Genomic DNA, 25,602 nt, shown 5'->3' on the forward strand with positions numbered 1-25,602 from the left:
AAAGAGCAAGTCGTTATGCTCCTGCCTGTCATTTGGGGCTGCCTAATAATTTTGGCATGAAGAAATGAAGAACCCTTTCTTTGCATTGGCACATTTTTAGTTTGCTGCCAAAAATGACTTTCTTCTCCAGCAAATCAGCTACTCATCCTAATGGTAATAAAACCCAGTGCTTTCTGTTCATAGAGATGGCAAATTCACCCTTTCCTTTTTTTTAGGCAGGCTTACTATGCAACTCTGGCTGGCCTGGAAATCAGAGACCTACCTGCCTCTGCCTCTTGTCTACCGTAATTAAATATGTAAGTCACACCCAACACAAATTCAACCTTACTGCTTGTTGAGACAGTCTCTCTACAGATCAGGTTGGCCTACCTGCCTCTGCTCCCGAGTGCTGGGATTAAAGGTGTGTGCCACCACCGAGCCCAGATACAAATTCATTCTAAGAAGACATGCTTAAACACCCAGCCATGAACACAAATTGTTGTTGTCAGTCAAACCAGGAGTTGTGCATAAAGTGAGCTTTAAGATTTAAAGGTTCCGTTAGCCGTGGTATGGTGGCGTGTCTATGGAGAAGCGGGGATGCTAGGGCAGCCTGGTCTACACAGAGAGCCCAAGAGATACAGAGTGCGACATTGCCTCCAAAATAACCACAAACAACAATTCACAGTTTTAGCATCAAAGTTGAAGTAACTCTAGGCCAGCCTGGGCCACAGTGAGACCTGGTCTAAAACAAGACGGACAAAGAGGCAGCATGAGAAAGGGTTAGACACAAAAGGGTCCGGCCACGTCAAAGCACTGGATCCTTTAATTAAAAAGGCCCTTACTAGTTGACCTGTTAGACGTGAGGCAGTGCTGAAGCTGAAAGTGGGTGCACTCCCTTTGCTAGAAATCAAAATTATTTTCATGGCCAAGGTCCTCTGGCTTAGCTCAAAACCTGAGCAACTGGCTGCCAACAATTGACACACAAAACCATTTTCTTTTTCATTAACAGGCCATCAATTCCTGTATAGGGTGGTCTTGCCTTCACTACACAATCCATTGCTTCTTCTACATTAGTGACTTCAAGTGTGCCTTGGAGGGATGCTACAGAAGAACAAACGTGCAAAGACAGAAGAAAAAAGGTACCATCTAGGACAAAGTTTTTTTTAAAAAAAAAAAAAAAGCCTAGCAGGCACATGTGAGGAGGGAGTCTGGGAGATGGGACCCATCTTCTGTCAATTTGCTGAGGCAGATGGGCCCTGCTGTGAGAGCTGCCCCCTCCTGGGAAAAAAGCCAGTAGGTTGCCTCCTCTCTCCACTGTTACATATTAAGCCTGGACTGTTTGCGTTCAATCTTGGATACATTCTGTTCAGAGCTTCAGAGTTCTAGGAGCAGGTGCCCTCAGTTAATCAGCCCAGCTCACTCCAGAGTCACTTCCAGCAGGGAAGCAGGCTCCAGGCAGCCAGCCAGCCACAATTTTTTTCTCTAAATCTGCACCATTCTGATCCCTAAAGACTAGTTTTAAAAGTTTATTTATTTATTTTTTTGTCTAAAATGCTTTCTTCAAACAAGAAGATAACAAATCTAGGACTTCAGTTTAGAAAAACAGACTTAATAAAAAAAAAGAGAAACAAAAACCTACAGACAGACATAAGGTTCAGGTGGGAAATAGAGATGAACAAACTCAAAACGCTTTAAGGGAAGATGTTTTCTGAAAGGTGCTGAAGGTTACTTTACCATCCTGCACAAGAAAACCAACATCACATTCATTTCGCAAAACTATTTATTTTTTTCACATCATATTCCAAATACATGTCTTACAGATAAGAGTTAGTATTGAGTCAGAAAACATCCTAGAGAAGGAAGCCATTTAGACACTGGAAAAATGCTAATCAAAAAGCCAACATTCACATACATGTGTCTGCTTCCCGGGAGAAGCGCACCACCCAAAGTGCAAAGACAGAAGCAACTAGCTTTTTTGTCATATGAAAATGTTGACAGTCTTCTGAATTGTTAGCTTACTACACACCGACTTTTAAAACAAAACAAGAGGGTCGGTCACCAGAATGCATTTAGCTTTAGATCAATCTGGCTCTGACCCCAAGCAACTCCAAAAGTCCAGTGAGAAGCTGACTTAGAGACTACAGATGCAGGACTGCAGATTACACTGCGCACTGTCTACGACGCAGACATAAGAACCCAAACGGAGTGAGCACACTCAAGTCAGTGCCTATCAACCCCATTGAGGGCCCCATGCCACTGCTCAGTTCCTAAAGGAGCACAGGGACTGGGCTCTGAGAGGGGGCCTTCCTGCAGCTTCGGTCCAGCTCTTTGTCCTGTTCTGCAACTTGTCCTGAGACAACTCAGTTTTACCCACGAGGTAGGATTTCTGTCATTGTCTAAGTGACACTAAAGGAAAGTCATTTTATGAGCAGTATTTTGGCTTTAAGCCAAAGGGTTACTCCCCACCCCCACCAGAGTCAAAAGCAATACCCATTACCCTTCCAGCCCGGTAAAGATCTCCTATTTGAAAGCTCCCAACAACTAGTACAGGTGCTGCTGAGTCACCAGAGGAACAGGAGCTATATAATAAGAAACTCATGCACATTAAACTTTATTTAAAGCCTAAAAAAGGCTAAAATACTAATAAAAAGGAGGCTGCGGAATAAACACGTGTGTCCTGTGGTCAGTAAATGCTGGGACACCAGGCAGAAATGGCTTTACTTGAGGTACGGAGCAGGGAAAAATTTGCCTTGTTGACCTAAGTTGGTGGCAGACTTGCTTTTGTTCCCAAATCTAAAAACAAAACAAAACAACAAATTAGAGAGAATGAACCAGAAGTATTCTACAGGGCCAGTGAGATGGTGCCATGAGGAAAGACGTTCTATGTAAACATGGAGACTTCAGCTCGATCCCTGCAGCCCAGATAAAGGCGAAAGGGAAGAACCAGCTCCACAGAGTTGCCCTCCACATGGGTGCCATGGTACAATACCCACACATATATCACGCACACAAATACACATTTCTAAAAAAAAAGTATTCTATAAAAAATATTGAATAATTATGTTACAGAAAACTTCTAAGAGCTATTTAAAGGTGCTATTGATCACCCAATATGATGGCTTACAGTGGAGAGCTTCATTCAGCCTCTACAGGAAGTTTCCTTTAACATCTGGTTACTTCTAGTTCAATTATTCTTCTTGTCTGTCTGTCTGTCTGTCTCTATTTTAGATAAGGCCTTACTATATCCATCCATCCATCCATCCATTTTAAATAAGGCCTTACTATATAGCCCTGGCTGGCCTTGGACTCATGGCAAATCTCCTGTGTCAGTCTCCTGAATTCTAGGGCTGCTGAGACTGCCTGCTCAATTCCTAGGAATCACACAGTAGGAGAGAGCTGACTCCTACAGAGTATGCTGCTGTAGCTCATACATGAGGGTACATGTATACAAACACACACACACACTTCTGCATACCTGGGAGTGCTCTTGGAGAGGTTGTACAATCTCTGTGACAGCGAACTTGATAAAGGAGTCTTGACAAGTTGAAATTCAGGAGTGGTCACAGGCCCCAGTAAGCTCACTTCAAGTAAAATTCAGATACGTTTTTAAGAGAAAGGGGGAAAACAAAGTACCTGCCAAGATGGATGTTTACACTGACTACCTTCTGAAGGTTGGAGACTGGACATCTAGCAGTTTCACAGGCCCCTTTAGCCCTTGTTTTGTAACTCATTCCTGAATCTTTTGAACTATGCAAATAACTACTCAATGAATAGCTGACATTCACTTCCTGATTCAGACCATTCTCAAGTATCAAACTTCATACATCTAACATCTGAACACTTGAAATTTACACATGTAAGAAGAAACAAAACACTTTTCTTAAAAAGAATCTTTTAATATGTCTATGTGATAGGAATAAAATGATTCTACTCACATAAATGGCATAAGAATTTAATGGGAAGTCAGGGAGATGGCTCAGGGGCAAAGGCACTTGCCGCCAATCCTGATGACCTGGCCTTGATCCCTAGACTCGCATGGTGAGAGGAGAGAACCAGTTCCCTCAAGTTGTCCTCTGATCCCCACAAAACATACCATGGCATATACTCCCACAAACATAAAAATAAATAAAATGTAATGACAATTTTCAAAAAATAAAATTGAGGGCTGGAGAGATGGCTCAGCGGTTAAGAGCATCGCCTGCTCTTCCAAAGGTCCTGAGTTCAATTCCCAGCAACCACATGGTGGCTCACAACCATCTGTAATGAGGTCTGGTGCCCTCTTCTGGCCTACACACATACACACAGACAGAATATTGTATACATAATAAATAAATATTTAAAAAAAATAAAATTGATCAGTAAAACATTCCAACAAACCTAAAACGGGAAATAACCCTTAGGGTATATTCATGGTACTGGGTGTAGTACTGATTTTAGCTGTGAAAAACTGTTGGAATTTTCAAGATAAATATAATGGTGGTGGGTGGCTGATTAGAGGAATTGGGAAAGGGGTCTCATGTAACCCAGAATGGCCCCTAACTCAAAATGTAGCAGAGAATGACTTTGTATCCTCCTGCCTTTACTTTCCAAGTGTTGGGACCTTGAAGGTGCTCATTACTTCACCCAGTCCCGTATATTCCAAAAAGCTGGAGCAAACTCAGGGAAATGGGCATATGGCCAAGGCCCTGAAAAAGCAAGCACAGTGTAGAACTGACCTTTAATGTCTGGTGTCCGTGGTGTTGAGTTTCCATTGCCACGCTGGATGTCAATGTTCTCTTGTTCCACCATCATGAACTGATTCCAGTACTCCAGGGGCAGAGAAAGCAGGCGCTCCACCACCTAACGGGCAGCAAAGGCAAGGCTTACTTCATGTATTCCTTCTTGTTATGTTTCACTCTGCAGGACAGACTGACCTAGAACTTGAAATGTAGACCAGGCTGGCCTCCAGCTTGTGACAATCCTCCTGGCAGACTGCCAGTGCATGTGCCCAGCATGCAAGGCTTATCTTTTTGCCATCATGCCACGCTAGCGCATTACAAAAGCATGGATTTTATGTACCTCTGTATATGCTTGTGTGTGTGTGTGTGCACATGCACTTGCACCCCTACCTTGAGCTGACGTTTGATGTCCTGGAACATTGTCACTGGGTCTGGATTAGGCACAGTATGGGCAACTATTGTAGGGCCAAAGACTTTAGCTAGATTGGCAATATCCATCTTAGTATCTGGACTCTGAGCCACTCTAAACAAACAAGCAAAGTTAAAAACATATTATTCCCTTAAATATAACCAACTTATAACTTTTGTATAAGAACATTCAGTCCACACTTCCCAGGGCCCACATCATCTTCTCTGAACTCCCAAGACAAGTTCCTACTGTGCTGACCTCTGCAGGTGGATCATGAGGAAGGCTAATGTGTCCCTGTTGGCCTGGGGCAGCTCACTGACAGCCTGGTACATGGCGGCTGTGCTGTTGTCTTCATCTGTTATCTCTGTAATGAAAAGAAAGCACTAAGAAGACCAGACTCTTCCCCTTGACAGCAGCTTCCAAGTTATCGACCACAAAGGTTCATCTATACACCGAGTTTCTGAAACTTCTGAGAGGTTCATGACAGCATCAGACTCCAGTTTCATTAACAAGCAGGACACTGGCCAGCAGTTCAATATGAGAAGCCAGAACTTCCTAAAAAAAATCAGCACTGCTGTAAGAGAAAGCAGCTGGCAACTTATTTGCTGGGAAGACATGCAACCGCAGTGCTAACCATCAATAAGGAATTCATTCACTCGACATTTAAGGGCCTACTATATACCAGATGCTATTTTATTTTATTTTTGGTTTTTCAAGACAGGGTTTCTCTGTAGCTTTGGAGCCTGTCTTGGAACTCGCTCTGTAGACCAGGCTGGCCTCGAACTCACAGAGATCCACCTGCCTCTGCCTCCCGAGTGCTGGGATTAAAGGCGTGCCATGGTGAGCGCATGCCACCAGTACCCGGCTACCAGGTGCTATTTTAAATGTGAGGCTAAAGCAAATCAAAAAGGGGCCTTGTTTCATGGAATAAACAGTGTACTGGAAGAGTTGGTCAAAAAAGAAAGAAACAAGCAACAGACCATGTGTCGGGCAGTGATAAGTGAGATAAAGAAAAGAAGGCAAGCAGGATGCTGGAAGGCAGGGTTTGTTTAGTTTTTGTAACTCACCATGCAGCCAAAACTGGTCTCAATCCTGCCCCCCTCCCACATGCTGGGATTACTACGTCATCAAACCTGGCTTAGGAAAGGTGTTTGTGAGGAAACTGGGAGAGGGAGGGCGGAATTAAGGTTACAGAGACACCTAAGGAGAAACTGCTGGGGCTAAAACTATAACAAACGTGAAGGACTTGAGGTAGGAATATGCTAAGAAACCCAGGACTCCAGGGCTCAAGAAGAGGAAGGAAAGTATAATGGAAAATGATACTGGAGGCATAACCAGGAGGCAAGTCATAGAGGGTCTTCTTAACCATGTTAAGGATGAGTTCAGTCTAAAACTGATAGGAAAGCTGGGCATGGTGATACACGCCTTTAATCCCAGCACTCAGGAGGCAGAGGCAGGTGTTCTGAGTTTAAGGCCAGCCTGATCTACAGAGTGAGTTCCAGGACAGCCAGGACTACACAGAGAAATCCTGTCTCAAAAAACCAAAGTAATAAGATAAAATAAAATGAAAATAACAGATAGACGAGAAAGAAACAACAATTAACTGAGAGTATAAAGGACCACGCCAGCTCCTGTATAAAGATTACCTGGTAGAGGGCACAGACAGACAGGACAATCTGTTAGCATGTTCTTAGCATATTCCAGGGACAGTTAAGTCCCATGACTTGTGATAAATATCAAATTTAAGGTGTATTTACAGGCTACCAATAAGATTTGTGGTGGAAAAGGAATTAGATGGTTCTGAGCTCAAAAGGACAACCTAAAACTTGACTGAAAAACAAGGAGCAAAAAGAAAACACCTATTAAGTCCTATTTAGTTTAATTCTTCTCCTTAGTTTTATGTGCATGGGTGTTTTGCCTACATGTAAGCCTGAGCACTACAATGCACGTCATACCCAAAGAGGCCAAAAGAGGGTGTCAGATTCCCCTGGACTGGAGTTACAGGTGATATCAACGTGGATGCTGAGAATCAAACCCAGGTTCTCTACAAGAGCAGCCAGTGCTTAGCCACTGAGTCAGCTCTTATACAGTCATTCACCCACCAACTACATGAGCACCGACTACATCCCAGGCACTGTAAACTGTGTGAACAAAGCTCGGCTCTGGAATCACAGTCGGGAGTGAAGATACGCCCTCACCTGCTGCCTCCATAAAGGCTCTGCTTAGCCAAGAGGTCAGAAGGGGCTCTTTGAGGTTTCGGAGGAAGTCTTTCAGGAGGCTACAGATGGCATGGATATCATCCACTTTGCTGAGCAGGGGTACAGTTTTCACTTTGAGGAATTTCTCTTTCAGCTCTTTTACTGTCCGGTCACAACCCGAGATCCTGTATAAGCCTGCCTATTATAAAAGACAACAGTTAGGAACTCCCAAACTACTAACACAAATAGCAAGCTTACCTGTTAGGAGTCCACTCTTACCTCAGTCAGGCCTCGCTGCTCAATCTCATTCACACAGCTGACAATAATCGCAGGGATCATTGGAGAAGTCTGGGACACGAAATCTGCCAACATTCCCTGGAAAAAACGATCTTTATTATTTACACCACGGAGACAAAGAGAGGAAGACCATCTGCAAAGAGTTGCTATTAAACACAAGGAAATTATATCAGTTTTTGAATTCCTATTCTCAAAGTACACTTTAAAATAGTCTTGGGAGCTGTCTTAATCAGGATTTCTATTGCTATTAAGAGACACCACAACTACAGCAACTCTTTTATGTGGGGAGGGGGGTGTTTTGAGACAGGGTTTCTCTGTAGCTTAGGAGCCTGTCCTAGAACATGCTCTTGTATATTAGGCTGCCTCAAATTTACAGATATCTCCCTGCCTCTGCCCCCCGAGTGCTGGGACTAAAGGCCACCACTGCCTGGCTGACCACAGCAGCTCTTATAAAAGGAAAACATTTAATTGATGTGGTATCTTACAGGTTCAGAGGTCTAGTCCATTATCATCATTGTGGAAGCATTGCAGTGTGCAGGCGAACATGATGCTGGCTACATCATGATATACAGGCCACAGGAAATGGTCTGTCTCACTGGGCATGACTTGAGCATATATGAGACCTCAAAGTCTGCCTCCAGTGACAGACTTCCTCCAACAAAACCGCATCTACTCCAACAAGGCCACAGCTCCAAAGAGTGTCACTCCCTTTGGGGGGGTATTTTCTTTTAAACCACCACAGGGGCTAAGAGATGGCTCAGCAGCTAAGAGCAACTGGAAGCAACTGTCTTCCAGAGGACCTGAGCTTACTTCCCAGCACCCCTATACCAGGTGGCACACAACCACCTATAACTCTAGCTCCAGGAGAATCTGACATCTCTGGCCTCCAGGGTACCTGAACTCAGGTGCACATACTCCACCCCACACATAGTTTAAATAATAATAAAATTTTAAAATACTCTCATAGGGATTGTGTGGCTCAGTTAGCAGAGTGCATGCCTAGCTTCGCTGCTTATTGTCTCTTGTCTTTGAGTGAAAGAAGAGGAAGTTCTTAGAGTTGGTGGCATTATTACTTGCCCATGAAAAAGTGTGATTTATATAAATCAATAGCACCATGAAGGTAGTAAAATTAACCAAGACTCTTTGTTTTTGTTTTGAGACAGGATCTCTTGTAGCCGAGGATGGCTTCAAACTTGCTATATACCTTGAAACTCTGGTCCTCCTACTATCTCTAGAGTGCTGGGATAACAGGCACGAGCCACCATGTCCAGTGTATGAATTGGTAGGGACCAAACATGGGTCCTCAGCAAGAGCAGCAAATGCTCTTAACCATACTTTAATCTTTTACATAAGTGCAATCGTGACTTTGAATGAAGCACACCCCCCAAAAATGCGTACTCTAGCTTTTCTTCTTAAACAGAGCACAGTCAGGAATGTGCTCCTTAACTCGGGGTGCTTTTGGAATGAGCTGACCCCAACGTAAATATGTTTAGACTCCATAAGTAAAATCACCATTTTCCTTTGTTCGGGGAAAACTTGATCCCAATATTTGCCTTACCTACTACATACAGGTAACAAGTCTTTTCCCACTTGCATCTTGGCTTTGCACTCAAAGAAATGCAAACCCATTGCATCCAATTATACATCAACATCTAAAGCCAGATATAGAAGGGTCAGCGGTTACTTTATGTGATGATGAAATTTGACTATGTTCTCAAAAACTACTATATGAGAATTATTCGCAGGGAAAAACACAGCCTGGGAAACTTCTAAAGATGAGAAGATGATGGGTTTGCGTTCAGAATGAGTACAGACAAGACTTCCAGAGTTAACACGGACAATACACAAACTGTACCTTACCAGGAACAGGTTTGACATCGGGCCAGTCTCAAATATTCTTTCTAGTGCTATGGTATTTCATAGTGGGACTGGAGATGTCTGAAGTTTAGAGTCCTCTTGCAGAGGATCCAAGTTCAATTCCCAGTACCCATGTCACATGGCTCATGACTGCCTACAACTCCAGCTAGAGAGGCTTCAGTACTCGAAGACACATACACACATATACATAATAATAAAATAGATCTTTAAAGTAATTTTGCAGTGTATATGTTCTTAATACTAAAATGTTACAGTTTAAAACATATAAACCAGGTGGTGATGGTGCACGCCTTTAATACCAGCACTCAGGAGGCATCAGGTGGATCTCTGTGAGTTCCAGGTCAGCCTCATCTATAAAAAGAGTTCCAGGAAGGCCAGGGATGTTACAAAGAGAAACCCTGTCTTAAAAAAACAAAACAAAAACAATAACAAAAAAAAAAACCATGCCTTATGGGCTGGAGAGATGGCTGAGGGGTTAAGAGCACTGACTGTTCTTCCAGAGGACCCAGGTTCAATTTCCAGCAACCACATGGTGGCTCACAACCACCTGTAATGAGATCTGGTGCCCTCTTTTGACTTGCAGGCATACATGCAGACAAAACACTGTATACACAATAAATAAATAAATCTTAAAAAAAAGAAGTCACACATGCACTGCTTATCACCTATGCTAACAATAGGTGTCATGATGCTAAAACTCTGCAAGGACACTTGCACCAAAACTGTGGTTTAGAGGCTGGGGAGATGGCTCAGTGGTTAAGAGCACCGGTTGTTCTTCCAGAGGTCCTGAGTTCAATTCCCAGCAACCATATGGTGGCTCACAACCATCTGTAATGAGATCTGGCGCCCTCTTCTGGCGTGTGGGCGTATGTGCAGACAGAATGTTGTATACATAATAAATAAATAAATGTCACTGGGTACGTGTGAAATCTTCTTAGGGGAGGAAAGGAAGGAGCAGGGAGGAGGGGGAAAAAGGGAGAAGAGAAGGAGGGAGGAGGAGGAGGGAGGAAAAAGAAGGGAGGAAAAGGTTATTAAACAAGAGAAATCCAAACAAGATTCTGCCATGGGTCAATATTTTATTACTTATATTCATTTTTCATGGAGGGAAATTTTATTTGATATCAATAATTTTAAAATAAAAACTGACTATGCCTTTGAAAGACTAAAGAAGAAACAAATGACAGCTGGCTCAATGAGTCTTACCTCTCCAATCTTAACTGGAGTTCCCACCAGGGGAGAAATGCAGGGAAGGGGACATCGGTCCCGACATTCTGGGTGAGAGACCAAACGACAGTCTCGACACTTCAGAGACAGCTTGCCAAATTTGATCCTCTTTCCACACGGAACACAAGATTCGGGCTTAATAACCTGAAGATAGAACAGGGCAGACACAATAGAATGATATGAATTAACAAAGTTATTGTCAACCACAGGTGTTAAATACACAGTATGTACAAAACAACGTTTTAGGCCATTACACATTTTAATGTAATTCTCACAAAAATTCTCAAAAGTAGGTCATGTTTGCTTCATTTTAAGAATAGCAATGGTCTGCTGGTCATGGCGGCACATGCCTTTAATTCCAGTTCCTAGGGGACAAAGGCAGGCAGATCAGGGCTACAAAAATGAAACCATTGCAAAGACAAAGTTTTAAAAAGGTAATAGTCACCGACTAACACTATCCCCTCAGTTACGGTGGGTCCTTGTGAGCCCCTCCTCCATCCATGCTGCTGGAGAGGGGAAGAGTCAATTTTCTCTGGAGGCCACTGGGAAGTTGCTCACCTCACACCCATGCACACACTGGAAGCACTAATTAGACTCCATAAAAAGAGGACATGAAGTTGAGAGTGGGACTGTTGAGGGTAGTCCAGGGTTTAGGGGAGTGGTAGAGGGGCTGAATATGATCAAAACACATTGTATTCATGTCTAAAATTCTCCAATAAAGAATGTCACACTGTTAAAAGCAGCTAGTAACAAGTGTTGACAAAACATAAACCGAAACTCTTACATAACACTGATAGGAATATCAAATATACATAAGGGAAAAGTCTGGAGGCCCTTCAGAAAGTTAAGCATAGTTACTGTATGACCCACTAATTCCACTTCTAAGTATGCATATGCAAGAAAAATGAAAATGGTCGGGCTGGAGAGATGGCTCAGCAGCTAAGAGCACTGGCTGCTCTTCCAGAGGTCCTGAGTTCAATTCCCAGCAACCAGGTGGTGGCTCACAACCACCTATAAAGAGATCTAGTGTGCCCTCTTCTGGCCTACAGGCAGGATACTGTATAAATTAATTAATTAATTAAAAAAAGAAAGAATAAGAAAAATGAAAATGGTCTACATAAAATGTGTGTACATAGCCTTCTTTCTAGTAGCTGAAAATGGAAAACCCTAAATGTCTATCCACTAATAAACAGATAAATATGTGGCATATGCTTTCGATACAGTGAAACATCATTCATCAAATAAAAAGAAATGAAACACACAGGCTACAGCAATGATGAGCAAATGAAAGAAGCTAGACCCAAAAGTGCACAGACCATATGGCCTCAAGTACATGAGACGTCTTAAAACAGGCAAATCCATAGACACGAGTGGTGTGGATAATGGTAGCCTCTGACTACTGGATACTGATGTAGCACAGAATGGTGGGGGAAATTCTATTAGGTATAGATTTGGGTGGTGAAAATGTTCTAAAATTGACAATGGCGACAAACACCCAATTCTATGAATATACTAAATGTCAGTGGACTTAAACAGATGAATGAAGCCAGGCAATGGTGGCTCACACCTGTAACTCCAGCATGAAAGTTGCCAGTGGGGCTGGAGAGACAATTAGTGATTAAGAGCATTCATCATTCTTGTAGAGGACACAAGCTGGATCCCCAACACCCACACTGGGTAGCTCACAATCACCTGTAACTCCAGCTCCAAATGAGCTGATCCCCACATTAAGATCACCAATATCATGCAGGATAACTTTATGGACATAAAATAATATGTAATGTCTTGATTAGGATGTGAGTCACATGAGCTATGGGTTTAGCAAATTCGAAGAAAAGTAGCCTTAAAAATCTGTACATTAGTCAGGTGCTGGTGGCGCAGACCTTTAATCCCAGTATCTCAGCAGAGGCAGGGGCAGCTCTCTGAGTTTGAGGCCAGCCTGATCTCTAGAGCTAGTTTCAGGACGGCCAGGGCTACACAGAGAAACCCTGTCTTGAAAACAAAGACAAAGATAAACAGGAGTGGTGGTGAGGTGCTGTAAGCCAGCACTTGGGCGGTTAAAGCAGGAGGCACAACAGAGCTAGAGGCCAACCTGGGTGGGCTACAAGAATGAGCCCATTTTCAAAAACAAATTAACTGCCTCAAAGAAAATTAAGTCATCCCAGATTTACCGTCTTTGAGACAAAGTCATGTAGGCGTGTGCCTCCAGTATTCTGAGGTGTGCCTGAATTGTCTGTCTCAGTTCTTGGCTCCAGGGGCCTGCTGTTCAGAGCAGAGTCACTGTTCACAGGTTGCAAAGGACCTAGAAAACAATCAAATTTAAACTTTTGTCCTAAAATTTTTCATCCTGTATTTTAATCCCACTTTTGTTTTAATTTTCATATTTTTCCTTTTTAATTTTGCTATTAATATAACTAGTAATAAATAGTGAACACAGTTTCCCAAAAAGCTCCAATTTTCTACTAGTGGTACACCAGACTGACTAGCCAGAAGTAAAGGACAGCACACACCAGGGCAGCAGCAAGCGGGTAGCCTTGTCTCAAGAGGCTTTTAAGAAACCCATTCTCAATTTCAACCAGTATATTTATTTATATTTAGTTTTGGTAGCCAAGGCTGGCCTCAAACTTATGCTTGATCTTCCTACCTCAGAACTTCATGGTTTACTTTTAGACATGAGACACAGCTGGTTTTTCTTCCTTCCTTTCCTTCTTTATAACTTCTTTTGAGATTTTATTATGTGTATAAGTGCTTGCCTCAGTTGATCTATGCACATGTGTGTAGTGCCCAAGGAGGCCAGAGAGGGATGTCAGACTCCCTAGGTCTGGAGTTACAGATGGCTATAAGCCACTATTCGGGTGCTAGCATCCTTCAGTGCTAAGTCATCTCACCAGCCGTTTTCTGTTTTGTGGTCTCACCACGTATCCACAAACTGATCCTGAACTCACCATGAAGCCTAGACTGCCCTCCAATTCCAATCTATCTATCTCTGCTTCCAAGTGATTAGACAGATTATAGCTGCGTGCCTCCACAGCCAGCACTAGTCACAAATCCATCAGACCTGATTTCCCCCGACTCCTGGTCCAAGATGGCAATGTCTCAATCGTAGACACAGCTTCTATGGGTCCACCATCACCTGGAACAGTCACTGTAGTTTTTGCAACTATTGATTCATTTGCCTGAAACAGAAGCCATAATGAAAGATAAACTAACTTTGTTTCTATATAGGCATTTTCCAGTAGCTAAAAATCCCCAAATCCCGAGTTAGGACTTATTCCAGTCCTAAGCCCTTAAGTCAAAATCTTAAACACTGCAGGGGGACAGCAAAATATAATCAAACCTATAGCTGAAAGTTCTCATCTTTTTCTTGTTTGAGACGTGATCTCTCTATGTAGTCCTGGCTGTCTCTGCCTCCAGAGTGCTAAGATTAAAGGCCTGGAACTTGCTTTGTAGACCAGGCTGGCCTCGAACTCACAGAGATCCACCTGCTTCTGCCTCCCGAGTGCTGGGACTAAAGGTGTGAGCCATCACCACCTGGCTGACACTGGTTGCTCCTAATCAAAGACCATTGACATGGACAAGAGAGGATCTTACTACATAGAAAAACACTCAACTTCTCTCAAAATAACATTGCATTAATACTGGCTGTCGTTTTACCTTGCAAAGCCACTAATCCCTGGTACATTTAGGGTCACAGTTCTCTGGCTCTGACTCCTCTTACCTGGTCTACTGTAGAGCCAATGGAACAGGTTTTCTTTACAGGCCCAGGAGGGCCATCAATGAACTGCCGACTGTTGGAGCGCTAGAAGAGGGAGTAAAGACCAAAACTTTAATTTCAAGTAGAACTGAAGCCCAGAAAACACAACAGTCCTATCAGCAACTACATGCAAGTCCTAAAAACCAGGGCTACAACAAATAGCAATGCGCATTATCATGCCTGTTTGTTAAACAAACACAAAAATGCTCTCAGTGCTATAGAAAAGAGACAAGCTTTGGCGACAACATCAGAAAGAGAGGAACTATAATCCTATCTAAGGACACGAAGTCTTTGGAAACACATCAAATACCCTAAGCATGTCAGCCCAGATAAGATTTCCATATCCCATTATATACACATTGCATCTGAAGCTTATAATAGAGCATAAAAGTCCTGCATAAAAATTCACATGACAACTCAAAAATAATCCAAACATATTCTCTTCTACTATATGGAGATCTAGCCCAGACTCGTGAAATAAAGTAGACTCTTGCCCTGTGTCACTACTTTAAGCAGTATCACTATGGCCCCTGCAGGACTGATGAGATGGCTCAGTGGGTAAAGTTGCTTACTGTGCAAGCCTGATGATCTCAGTTCAATTCTTAGAACCTACAGTGGCTTGGAAAGAACCAATACATATACACTGAGATATGCATGTGCCTGTGCTTTCTCTCCCCCTCTCCACACACACACACACACACACACACGCAATAATAGCAATAAATAAAAAATTTTAATTAGGGACTGGAGAGATGGCTCAGTGGTTAAGAGCACTGACTGTTCTTCCAGAGGACCAGGGTTCAATTCCCAGTACCCACATGGCAGCTCACAGCTGTCTGTAACTCCAGTTCCAGGGGACCCAACACCTTCACACAGACATACATGCAGGCAAGACATCAATGTACATAAAATAAATTTTTAAAAAAAGGAAAAAAATTTAAATAAAAGAAGTATTGCCCCAGTAGCATTAATCCTTTTGTGTTTTGTGATTGTTTTGAAACAGGATTTCTCTATGTAACCCTAGCTGTCCTGAAACTCTGTAGACCAGGCTGGGCTCTAATTCAGAAATCCACCTGTCCCTACCTCCCAAGTGCTGGGATTAAAAGCATGCCCCACCACAGCTGACCTACATTTTGTGCTTTTTGGTTAACAATGTCTAAAGATGTGCCAGAAATATAGTTTTATATCTAAATTTCCCAAAAGAAAAACTATTACTCTTAGGTTTTTGTTTGGTTGGTTTTTCTTCTAATATTTATTTTTATATTATGAGTAGCCTATGCATATATGTGAATACTACATGTAAGACTGATGCCCAAGGAGGCTCTAAGAAGGCACTGGATCCCCTGAAACTGGAGTGGCACACATTTAGGAATCACCACCTGGAAACACCATCCAGATCCTCTACAAAAGCAGCTAAGTGCTCTTCACTGCAAGCCATCTCTCCAGCCCTGCTTTTGTTTTGTTTGTTTTAAATAGGATATCACAATATAGTTTAACCTGGTCTCAAACTTGATAAATAGCCCAGAATGGCCTCAAATTCATGACCTTTCTGACTCAATCTCCTTAGTGTTATTATCACAACTGTGGGGCATAATGCCAGGGGGAAAAATTGTTTTTGAAGACAGTGTTTCTCTGTGTAACCCTCGCTGTCCTGGACTCAGAGATCCGCTTGCCTCTGCCTCCCAAGTGCTGGAATTAAATACATGCACTACCACACCTGGCAAAAACTCTTATTTTATAAACTGTAAAACATCTGAGCCTAATGGCATAAATTTATAATCCCAACAACCACTTAGAAGGCGGAGGCAGGAGTATTTAAGGCTTTACTACACAGTAAGTCAAGGACATCCTGAGAACTTAGTGAATGTGTTACAAGAGTGACAGCGGCTATAGAGAGAGCACTTGCCTAGTGTGCATGGGAGCATGGGTTCAAGCCCCACCCAGGAAGGCAAGGAAAACACAGACATACCCTCTTTTCTCGTCTCTTCATTTTGAAATTCTTCACCAAAGAAGAATCCCAGTCCTGTTGGAAATTAGACCATGTTATTCTTTCTTTGCTTAGGTCGCTCATAAATCCCACACAAATAAATTTACATCAATAAGTCAGACTACCTAACTTAAAACCCCAGGAGAGGGAAATTTGGACGGTCTTTGAAGTTTGCTCCAAAGCTCCAGTTAGCAGGCTTCCTTCAAATATTGAAGCCACAGTAACAGAATCAGGAACCAATGCCACAGAGACAGGAAAAGGTCAGAGAACCAACCCCTGTCGTGATATTTCAGGCACCTGGTCCTTTATTCCTGATTATTCTTCTAATTAGTTTTAGAACCTAGAGAATACAAGACACTGTACTGACCACGTCAGATGTGACTCTTGCCCTATGTGACTGCTACTGTCTAACTGGATATTCCATCCAACAGGCCCTAAGAAGCTAGTTTATGTTTTTAACCCTCAATATAAATACGATTTACCTTTGAAGTCTGCTTTTTACTATAGACTAGTTTCACTTCATTACTGTGACCACGGCAATCATTTTGGTGTCTACCTGTACTTCCCTTATCCTGGTTACCCCTAAACACACAGTATCTAAGCAGCACATACAATGAACAGCAGCACAACATGAATTCAATTTCCCCAGTTATGATCAAATAATTCAGCCACTGGTTGATCAGCTCGAATTATAACAGCTATCACAGTAGAGGTTTTCCTCAAAACTCACCTGATGTGCTTGATTATATACCCCAGACCTACTCTATATAATTGTTTATTTCAAAAGGTGGCTTCCCAATATTTATATCCTTAAAATGGACATTTGCTTCTCTGGTTAAACACTGACTATGAGTTTTTACACTTGCTACTTGCTTTGCCATCAAAACGCAAACACTAACAACTTCCTGTGCTTTGGTTTGTTTCCTAGGCTCCAGCCTCCCACGGAAATGATGAACTGCCAGTGGACTACCAGTCTCCTGAACATTAGAGACCAAATGTCAGTAGGTTTTTGAAACATTACCATTTATTCAGAAATTTCACCAGTTCTGCTACTGACAAAAGCAAAGTAACAAGTTTAGACAGCAACCATTGCTTAATCAAAGAATAATATGATGCCAAGAAATTTAAATTCTATCCTTCTGGCTCTAGCCCAAGGACTTTAGTTTCCTTCTAATACATGAAGGATGGCTAAGCTTCCCTCAAAAAAACAAACTATGCTGGTAATAAAGTACAAATCCATTCACTTCAGGAGCAGCAAATAAACCTTACCTGCATCTACATAGCCAGCTCCAGGGCAGCTACAACTACATAGTGAGATCCAATCACAAAAATTAAAACACCTTGCCTGGTCAATCTTGCTAACTTTTACCTCTAGCTAGGGTTTTAACAAGTTAAGACACAATCTGCCTCCCAGAGACCCTTCAGATAAATTCAACTTCACAGCAAATCCTGAATTTCACATTCTTCCAGAAAATGAATATTTAAGCCAGTGTCTTATAGCTTGTGTGAGTTTATAATTTAAATTGCCAGTTCGAAATCTGTAACAAATCATCAATGAAAGAATCATAAAGGACAGCAAGGATAGGAGCAGGGATGCTCCTACAGACAGGGCAGGTTAACAAAAGCAGAAACTCTAGAGATCAAATGTTTATTACCAGTGATTCATCAGTCTTGTCAAAGCTGATATCTGATAAAATGGAACCAGATTCATCAATGGTTGATAGTCTGGATTAAAAACAATAACACAGTGTTAGACAGAGACACCATAAAACATAAAAGCCACCAGTACCCTGAAAAGTCCCACTGGTCAGGTAACATGAGCGAGTTTACAGACAAGCACAAGCTGAAGCCATAGCTGCAGTGAGCTGCTCGGCACCATTTCCATGGAGCACTGTGAGTGCAGCAGCAAGTGAGTGTCATATGGGGTTTTTCTTGCTGAGTGTATACTACAAGGAAGCAGACTGAGGTTCAATTTGATTCCAATTGAGTCTGAGATTTCCTACAAGTGAAGATTACACAGTACTGGGCTTTTGGTTTGATATTTTTTCGGCGACAAGGCTGTCCTGTGAACTTCCCGTAACTGGAGATGACCTTGAACATCTGACTCTCCTGCCCCTACTTCCCAAACACTGGGATTACAGATGTGCACATCCATGTCCAGTTTACAAAGCACTGAGAAGTGAACCATCCTACACAAGTACTCTACTATCTGAGCTACATTCCCAGCCCCCAGCACTGACTTTTTAAGACATTAAGTCTAAGCTGAATACAGTGGTCCATGAAATAACTGTAGCACTTGAGAGGCACAAGCTAAAGAATTCAAGGCCAGCCTGGGATATGTAAGACTCTGCCTCAAAAAACAGGGGCCGGGGGTGAGAGATAGCTCAGCGATTAAGACCTCACACTACCAACATCAGGCGGCTTACAATCTTTTACAGCTCTCATTCCAGGGGACCAACTATTATTATAACTATTCTTTTCTGGTTTTCATGTGCACCCTGCACACATGCTTACCTCATACTCACGCATAATTTTTTAAAACTTTAAAAAAAATAAAGTTACCATTATCTTCTTAACTATAAAGATTCCATGTGAGCTGGGCATAGGAGCATCATAGCTTTAACCCAGCATTCAGGAGGAAGAGAAAGGTAGATCTCTATGAATTCAATGGCAGCTCAGTATAAACAATAAATGAAGGCTAGCCAGGGCTATACCCTAAGACCCTATCTTACCAAACAAGATTCCTCATGGACCAACAGCCAACAAAACAAATAACCCTGAGAGTCTAAGTCTTTTCCTACTTATTGTACTGGGAGTATTACACGCAAAGCCTGGCTGAAACTATTTCAGTGACACCATGGCTCCCAGCAGCTCTCTGGGGAATAAACACTGTGAGCACTGCTGAACTCCCACTTTCACCTCAGCATTCTCCGCAATGTACAGGACTAGTTATTGATGTGCAATTTAACACCAACATCAAAACTGCACCCTTGGTGAAACAACATCCTAAGGAAAGTTTAAAAAAATAATGAAAGCAAATGGGGGCGGCTATGTGCCCCGCCACCGCCCTACTCCTGAGGCTCTTCTGCTTTGTTCAGCACACATCCCAGAAGGTCAGATGACAGGACTTCTGACAGCTGTGCCGCTTGTGATCAGATGACAACAGATGCAGCTCCCCACCTATTGTTCCCAGAGTTGCCACTGGGTGCTTGGCCTCGGTTGAGAAAAGCTAGAGCTGATTTTTGTTCCTCACTTAGCTGAATGCTGCCAGATGTGTCACACATGAGTATATCTCGAATCAGCTGAATCTGTTGTTCCTACAGACCAAAGCAGAGTAAAACATCATAACTAGTCAGGGAAGAAAGCTTCACTTAAATTTATAGGACAGACAGACGGCATTAAAATACAACATTATGCAAATGGGCCTTCAGGAAGGCATGACAACAATAGAATATTAATTTACATCAGCCCAGGCTGTGGCTGGTTTCTGATGAGTAAAATCAGCTCCATATAGAATAGGGGGCCTCTGTTATAAGATTTTTAGATCAAACTGCTAACCAAAAGGACAGTGATATAGAATAAGAGTTCCAAAATAGATTTCTCATAGCAAAAATACTTCAAGTGTTGTTTTTATCAGTACAATTATTGGCCTCTCTTATAGATCAAAGCAGTCACATGTTTTTCTAAATAATGGAACTAAATACATTAAAATAGATACAAAGCTGCAATGCAGGCAATTTAGGCTCACTGAGGCATCTAACAGAGCTAAGATGGCTTAGTCCCCTCAGCTAAAGCTCTCCTTTGCACCAGACCCCTCCTGCCACATCAAAAGAATAATGTTGTATGCCAGTCACATTGTTCAACTCACTAACTACGTCTAGCCCTTTATCCTGAGTTAGAGAGCAATGATAAAGCATTAGAGTTGCCTTGCCTGTATCGATGACAGCAGGCCAGTGCCACCAATTCATAAAAGGAGAACAACATTCTAGGCATTTATAATAAGCAATATAGGATGGGCATGGTGGCACACAACTCTAAGCCCAGTATTCAGAGCAGAGCCAGGAGGATCATCCTTGAGCTTCAGCCCATCAGGAGTTGTACAGTAGAACCCTGTCTCAAAAGATGCCCACTCACCTCTGCAGAATAGCAAATAAATTGTGATTGATAAGGATTCTAGAATTTCATATTATTCTTCCTCATTTTAATTCTTAAAAAAAAAAATCTTTGGAGTGCTGGAGCCCAGGACCTTGTGCATGTCAGGCAAGCATTTTACCAACTGTACTACATTCTTGGCCATTTTGTTATACCTCTCATTTGAAATATGTCTAGTGAAAAAAACAGTTTCAAATCTAAAGGAGAAAATAAGTATTAATTTCAAGCTGAAAAAACAGAGGTCACAGCTGCAGTTTCATCTCTAATCACAAGCAATATGTCAAACAATTCAGTTGTTTATGTGGAGGGGAACTGGGTATATTTGATAAAGAGAAATATTATCAAATGATGTCTCCCAAGCCCATCATCAGCCTAACAGTCCAGGCGTACACACCAGCTTTGCACACTCAGCCTCAGCTCGCTGTCTCCGTTTGATCTCTACATCTACTTGATTACGCGCATGCTTCAGCTTAACGTCCAGAGCGCTCCGCCCGGTCTCTGCTTTCAATAACAAATCTTTGAATTTCTCCAGCTCCTGGTTGGTTCTTTGACATTTCTTCCGGAAATCTTCGAAGTCCTTCACAACCTGGATGAATTCAACTGAGGACAGGTAAAAACTTCAATAATCCAAGCAGCAAAACTACAACTGCTCAAACAAACAGGCCTATAGTTAGTTAGCTTCATCCCAAATATAAAGTCTTGCTAGACTATAGTCAAACATATCTGAACATGACCAGGCACAAACCTGTTCTGTCACTTTGGATAAGACCTGAGAGGGAAGCAATGCCTGATCCAATAGGCTGCACAGTCCTGGCTTACCCAGGGCATCTGCTATGGAGTATAACTCATTAGTCACCTGGCTCTGGATGCCACAAACACTGAAAGCGCATGAACAGAAAGCAATCAAAGAGGGATACCTTTGGGGCAGCCGTCACACACCAGGACAGTCACATAAAACAAAAACAGCCTCCTTTACAGTCACACATTGCTGAACCAGAGTTACACAGCAAATTCAAGTACAACTGCTACAATACGCTCTAGTAGATGTAGATTAATATTACAGATATCTAAGGCCTGTAATTCCATTCAGTAATAATTATACAAATATTGATCAGAAAGTAAAGAGCCAATTGCTTTTGCTGTTTAACAATGCCTTGAGGGGAAGTAAATACTCTAGTGTAAAAGCAGAAATGATCACACAAGCTCTTGAAGCAGAAAGGGGACTCTGCTCAAACATCTGCAATGACAGAATCACTCCCCAGCAGCATTCATTTTATCCCCTGCTGCTGGTGAAGACCACTCTACAATACGCACAAGTGCCTTCAATTCCCGAGCTAACTTCAACCTATATATAAGCATCATTCTCCACCAGCAACATACTGGAAGATGCCAAGCTGTGGCTACTGCTGGTCAAACCCTGTTTACAGATAAAACTAAGCCACTTTCACATAAAGTCAGCAGATTTTTAGGTAGAGAGGGCATTTTTTCCTATACAAATTTAAACCATGTACAGAAATGTACAACATACAAGCAATTTTTTTTAAAATATTTATTTATTATGTATACAATATTCTGTCTGTATGCGTGAAGGCCAGAAGAGGGCGCCAGACCTCTTTACAGATGGTTGTGAGCCACCATGTGGTTGCTGGGAATTGAACTCAGGACCTTTGGAAGAGCAGGCAATGCTCTTAACCGCTGAGCCATCTCTCCAGCCCCCATACAAGCAATTTTAAATCTGAATGAACTTCCAACTTGGTATACCAATTCATTCTAAAGAACCCAGTCAGCTGGGTGTGGTGGCATGCATCTTAATCCCAACACTTGGGAGCCAGGGGTCAGTGGATCTTTGAGTTCAAGACCAGCCTGGTCTACAGAGAGAGTTCCAGGACAGTCAGGGAGATGAGGGGAAAGAAAGAAATTGAGTCATAAGGGAACTTATGTTAGTAGCAGACCAATTTTAGAAAGTAGGGCAGTATGAAAGTTATCTTAGAGCTGGGCAGTGGTGGCACACACCTTTAATCCCAGAACTCAGGAGGCAGAGTCAGGCAGATCTCTGTAAATTCAAAGCCAGCCTGGTCTACACAGTAAGTTCCAACACCAGCAGAACTTGGGAGGCTGAGGCAGGAAGAACAAAATTTTAGGCAGGTCTGGGCTAGTGAACTGGAGGCGAGCTTGTCTGGAAGCATGAAGAGCAGATCTGCATGAGGTAGCTTTGTGCCTGTAGTCAGGAATCTGAGGTAAGAGGATTGCTGCAACTTCAGTTGTCTGGGCTACAGTATGAGACCTACCCTCTTAAAAAGGGAAAACAAAAAACCAACACACTCATGGAATCAATAAGAAATTGATAATTAATACCAACTATTCTATGGAAAGAGACCCTTGGTAAGCAAGAAAGTGAGCAAACTAGCTAGTTGGGTAAAGTTCACTTAAAAACCACGATGGAGGGGCTGGAGAGATGGCTCAGAGGATAAGAGCACTGACTGCTCTTCCGGAGGTCCTGAGTTCAATACCCAGCAACCACATGGTGGTTCACAGCCATCTGTAATGAGATCAGGCGCCCTCTTCTGGCCTGCAGGCACACATAGAAGCAATGTTGTATATATAATAAATAAATAAATCTTTAAAAAAGAAAACAACCACGATGGATGGCTCAGTGGTAAAGAAGGCCTGCGCTCATTCAGCACCACGTCAGACAGCTCTCAGCCACCAGTAACTGCAGCTCCAGAAGTCCCTGTGCCCTCTTCTGGCATCCATAGGTACCCACATACACAGGATTTTTAAGAGTAATATAGCTGGACGGTAGTGGTGCACACCTTTAACCCTAGCACTTAGAAGGCAGAGGCAGGTGAATCTCAGTGAGTTTGAGCCTGGTCTACAGAGTTAGTTCCAGGATAGTTAGGACTGTTACACAGAGAAACCCTGTCTCAAAAAACTAAAAAAATAAAAATGAGTTACATAGAATAAATTTTAATGGTCCTTTGAAACGAGTGCTCAGCACCCTTTGGCCAGCACTGTCTTCTTAGGGAAACTGAAAAAACACCAACTTTCAGATCTCAGACATTTCAGTCAGCATCATACAAACCAAATGCTGAAATCTGATTGGTTTCCTTCTTATCTCACCCGTCCTCCCTCCCCATCCTCCAGAGACCAGATCAGAATGACTTACTGCTTTCATTTCCTTCATTGATAATCTCCAACCGGCGCACAAGCTGCTCAAACAGAGTCCACAAATTCACCATTGTAGTATCCATCTTCTGCCAAGAAATCAAATGTACATTAAGGAAGCTGCCTTCTCCCCCTTACAGAAAATTTAGTAACAATCTACCAATACCTGGACTCTCCTATTGGTAGCCACCATTTCAAGACTTTTTGTTTATTTGTTTTGTTGTTTTTCAAGGTAGGGTTTTTTTGTTTTGGTTTGTTTTGGTTTTTTCGAGACAGGGTTTCTCTGTGGTTTTGGAGCCTGTCCTAGAACTAGCTCTTGTAGACCAGGCTGGTCTCGAACTCACAGAGATCCGCCTGCCTCTGCCTCCCAAGTGCTGGGATTAAAGGTGTGCGCCACCACCGCCCGGCTCAAGATAGGGTTTTTTGTGTAACAGCCTTAACTGTCATGGAACTAGCTCTTGTAGACCAGGCTGGTCTCGAACTCATACAGATCCACCTATCTCTGCTTTCCAAGTGCTGGGATTAAAGGTGCGTACCACCACCACCCGGCTCCCATTTAAAGAATCTTAAACCAACAATTTTGTGACCCTAATCTATATTTTAAAAAAGTTAGTGTTTTTGTTTTGTTTCATTTTTTGCCTCTCCCCCACCCCTGCTGTTTATTTTCTGAGACAAGGTCTTACTAGTTAGTTACCCAAGCTGGCCTTGAACTCACAATCTTCCTGTCTCACCATTCCACGTGCTGGGATTACAAGCATGTGCCAGACCAAAGCTGCAATGTTTAATGCTTACTTATGAACTAGAAAACCATTGGACCACTGACAACATACACCTTTGTTTACTTCTATGCCAATGCCCACTCCTTATAATGATTCTGGTGCTAATTGTTTTCAGTAGGAAGGAGCATGTCAGTGGACTATAAATACCACAAACCAATGTGGTTCTTTAAATCTAATTTAACATTTTTTTGCTACTTTATAATCTTTCAGACTTTGAAAACCTATAATGTAACTTGAACTGTTTATTTTGACCTCACTTTTAGCTAATATCCTGTCACAACTGTCTCTTAAAAGGCAGGAATGGTCAGCACATTTCCCACCAACGGCACAGGTGACATCACACAGTGATTAAGTGGGAAACTGCCAGCTCAGCAGCATAAGAATTATTTCTGTAGTGTGCGGTTCTCTGCTGGAATGCATGCAGGGACTGTGTCGAGTAAATTTATACTGAGTGCAGGCGAAGGACTATGTTATCCCACCCTGCGCCAGAGACAATGCAGCACCTTCCCAGGGACAAGGGCAAAGCAAAAGCCATTTGTTGTGTGCTCTGTATAGACAATCTCAGGCTTTGTGCTTCCTCCCAGAGACCTGCTAATATAGCATTAAAAACTCAGGCCAGCCTTCTAGGCAGCTCTCTGTTCCCCAAATAGACTTCAACAAGGAATGGATTAGGAAAATAAGTTCTTCTTTAGTCATCAGGAAAGCCGTTTACTAAATGTGACAAAAATTATCAAGGGAAGAAAAGAGTCACTTTCACCTGAAAATGAAATATTCTTAAAAACACATCAGAAGACCCTCACATTCCTCTCACCCCTGATGCTCTGTCCAGGTAGTTACTCTATCCATCTAAATAAAAACTTCAGAACTCTAGTTTGAGTTTTTAGTGATTTTGCAAATATTTGTAAGATTGTACTGCAAGCTATGACAGTAAAAAAATTAAAAAAGAACAAGCAAAACCTCACAGAAAAGGAATATATGAGCATAAAAATATTTTCTATTAAACAGTATAGAAATACTCATTTGTAGTCATGAAACAACTGCTATAAAAAAAAAATCTATCAG

The 25,602-nt window shown here is 42.3% G+C and overlaps 1 protein-coding gene across 2 annotated transcripts in view; it reads right to left on the reverse strand.

Annotated features, from left to right (window-relative positions):
• Positions 1–1,741: 1,741 nt before the first annotated feature.
• The window catches only part of Racgap1 (Rac GTPase activating protein 1), a 30,504-nt gene continuing 6,643 nt past the window's right edge, over positions 1,742–25,602 (reverse strand). For both annotated transcript variants that reach the window (XM_075960636.1, XM_075960637.1), the window contains exons 2-17: positions 23,763–23,850; positions 20,991–21,196; positions 19,625–19,761; positions 18,100–18,169; positions 16,427–16,480; positions 14,422–14,502; positions 13,762–13,879; positions 12,875–13,005; positions 10,683–10,847; positions 7,584–7,679; positions 7,305–7,503; positions 5,365–5,470; positions 5,088–5,220; positions 4,695–4,818; positions 3,455–3,560; positions 1,742–2,772 (exon numbers count right to left, since the gene is read on the reverse strand). In XM_075960636.1, coding sequence (XP_075816751.1) covers positions 2,697–2,772; positions 3,455–3,560; positions 4,695–4,818; positions 5,088–5,220; positions 5,365–5,470; positions 7,305–7,503; positions 7,584–7,679; positions 10,683–10,847; positions 12,875–13,005; positions 13,762–13,879; positions 14,422–14,502; positions 16,427–16,480; positions 18,100–18,169; positions 19,625–19,761; positions 20,991–21,196; positions 23,763–23,847 — 1,887 coding nt within the window. In that variant the 5' untranslated portion in view covers positions 23,848–23,850 and the 3' untranslated portion in view covers positions 1,742–2,696. The remainder of the gene's footprint in view (positions 2,773–3,454; positions 3,561–4,694; positions 4,819–5,087; positions 5,221–5,364; positions 5,471–7,304; positions 7,504–7,583; positions 7,680–10,682; positions 10,848–12,874; positions 13,006–13,761; positions 13,880–14,421; positions 14,503–16,426; positions 16,481–18,099; positions 18,170–19,624; positions 19,762–20,990; positions 21,197–23,762; positions 23,851–25,602) is intronic.

Source organism: Microtus pennsylvanicus, chromosome 2 (assembly GCF_037038515.1).
Source record: "Microtus pennsylvanicus isolate mMicPen1 chromosome 2, mMicPen1.hap1, whole genome shotgun sequence".
Classification (NCBI taxonomy): domain Eukaryota; kingdom Metazoa; phylum Chordata; class Mammalia; order Rodentia; family Cricetidae; genus Microtus; species Microtus pennsylvanicus.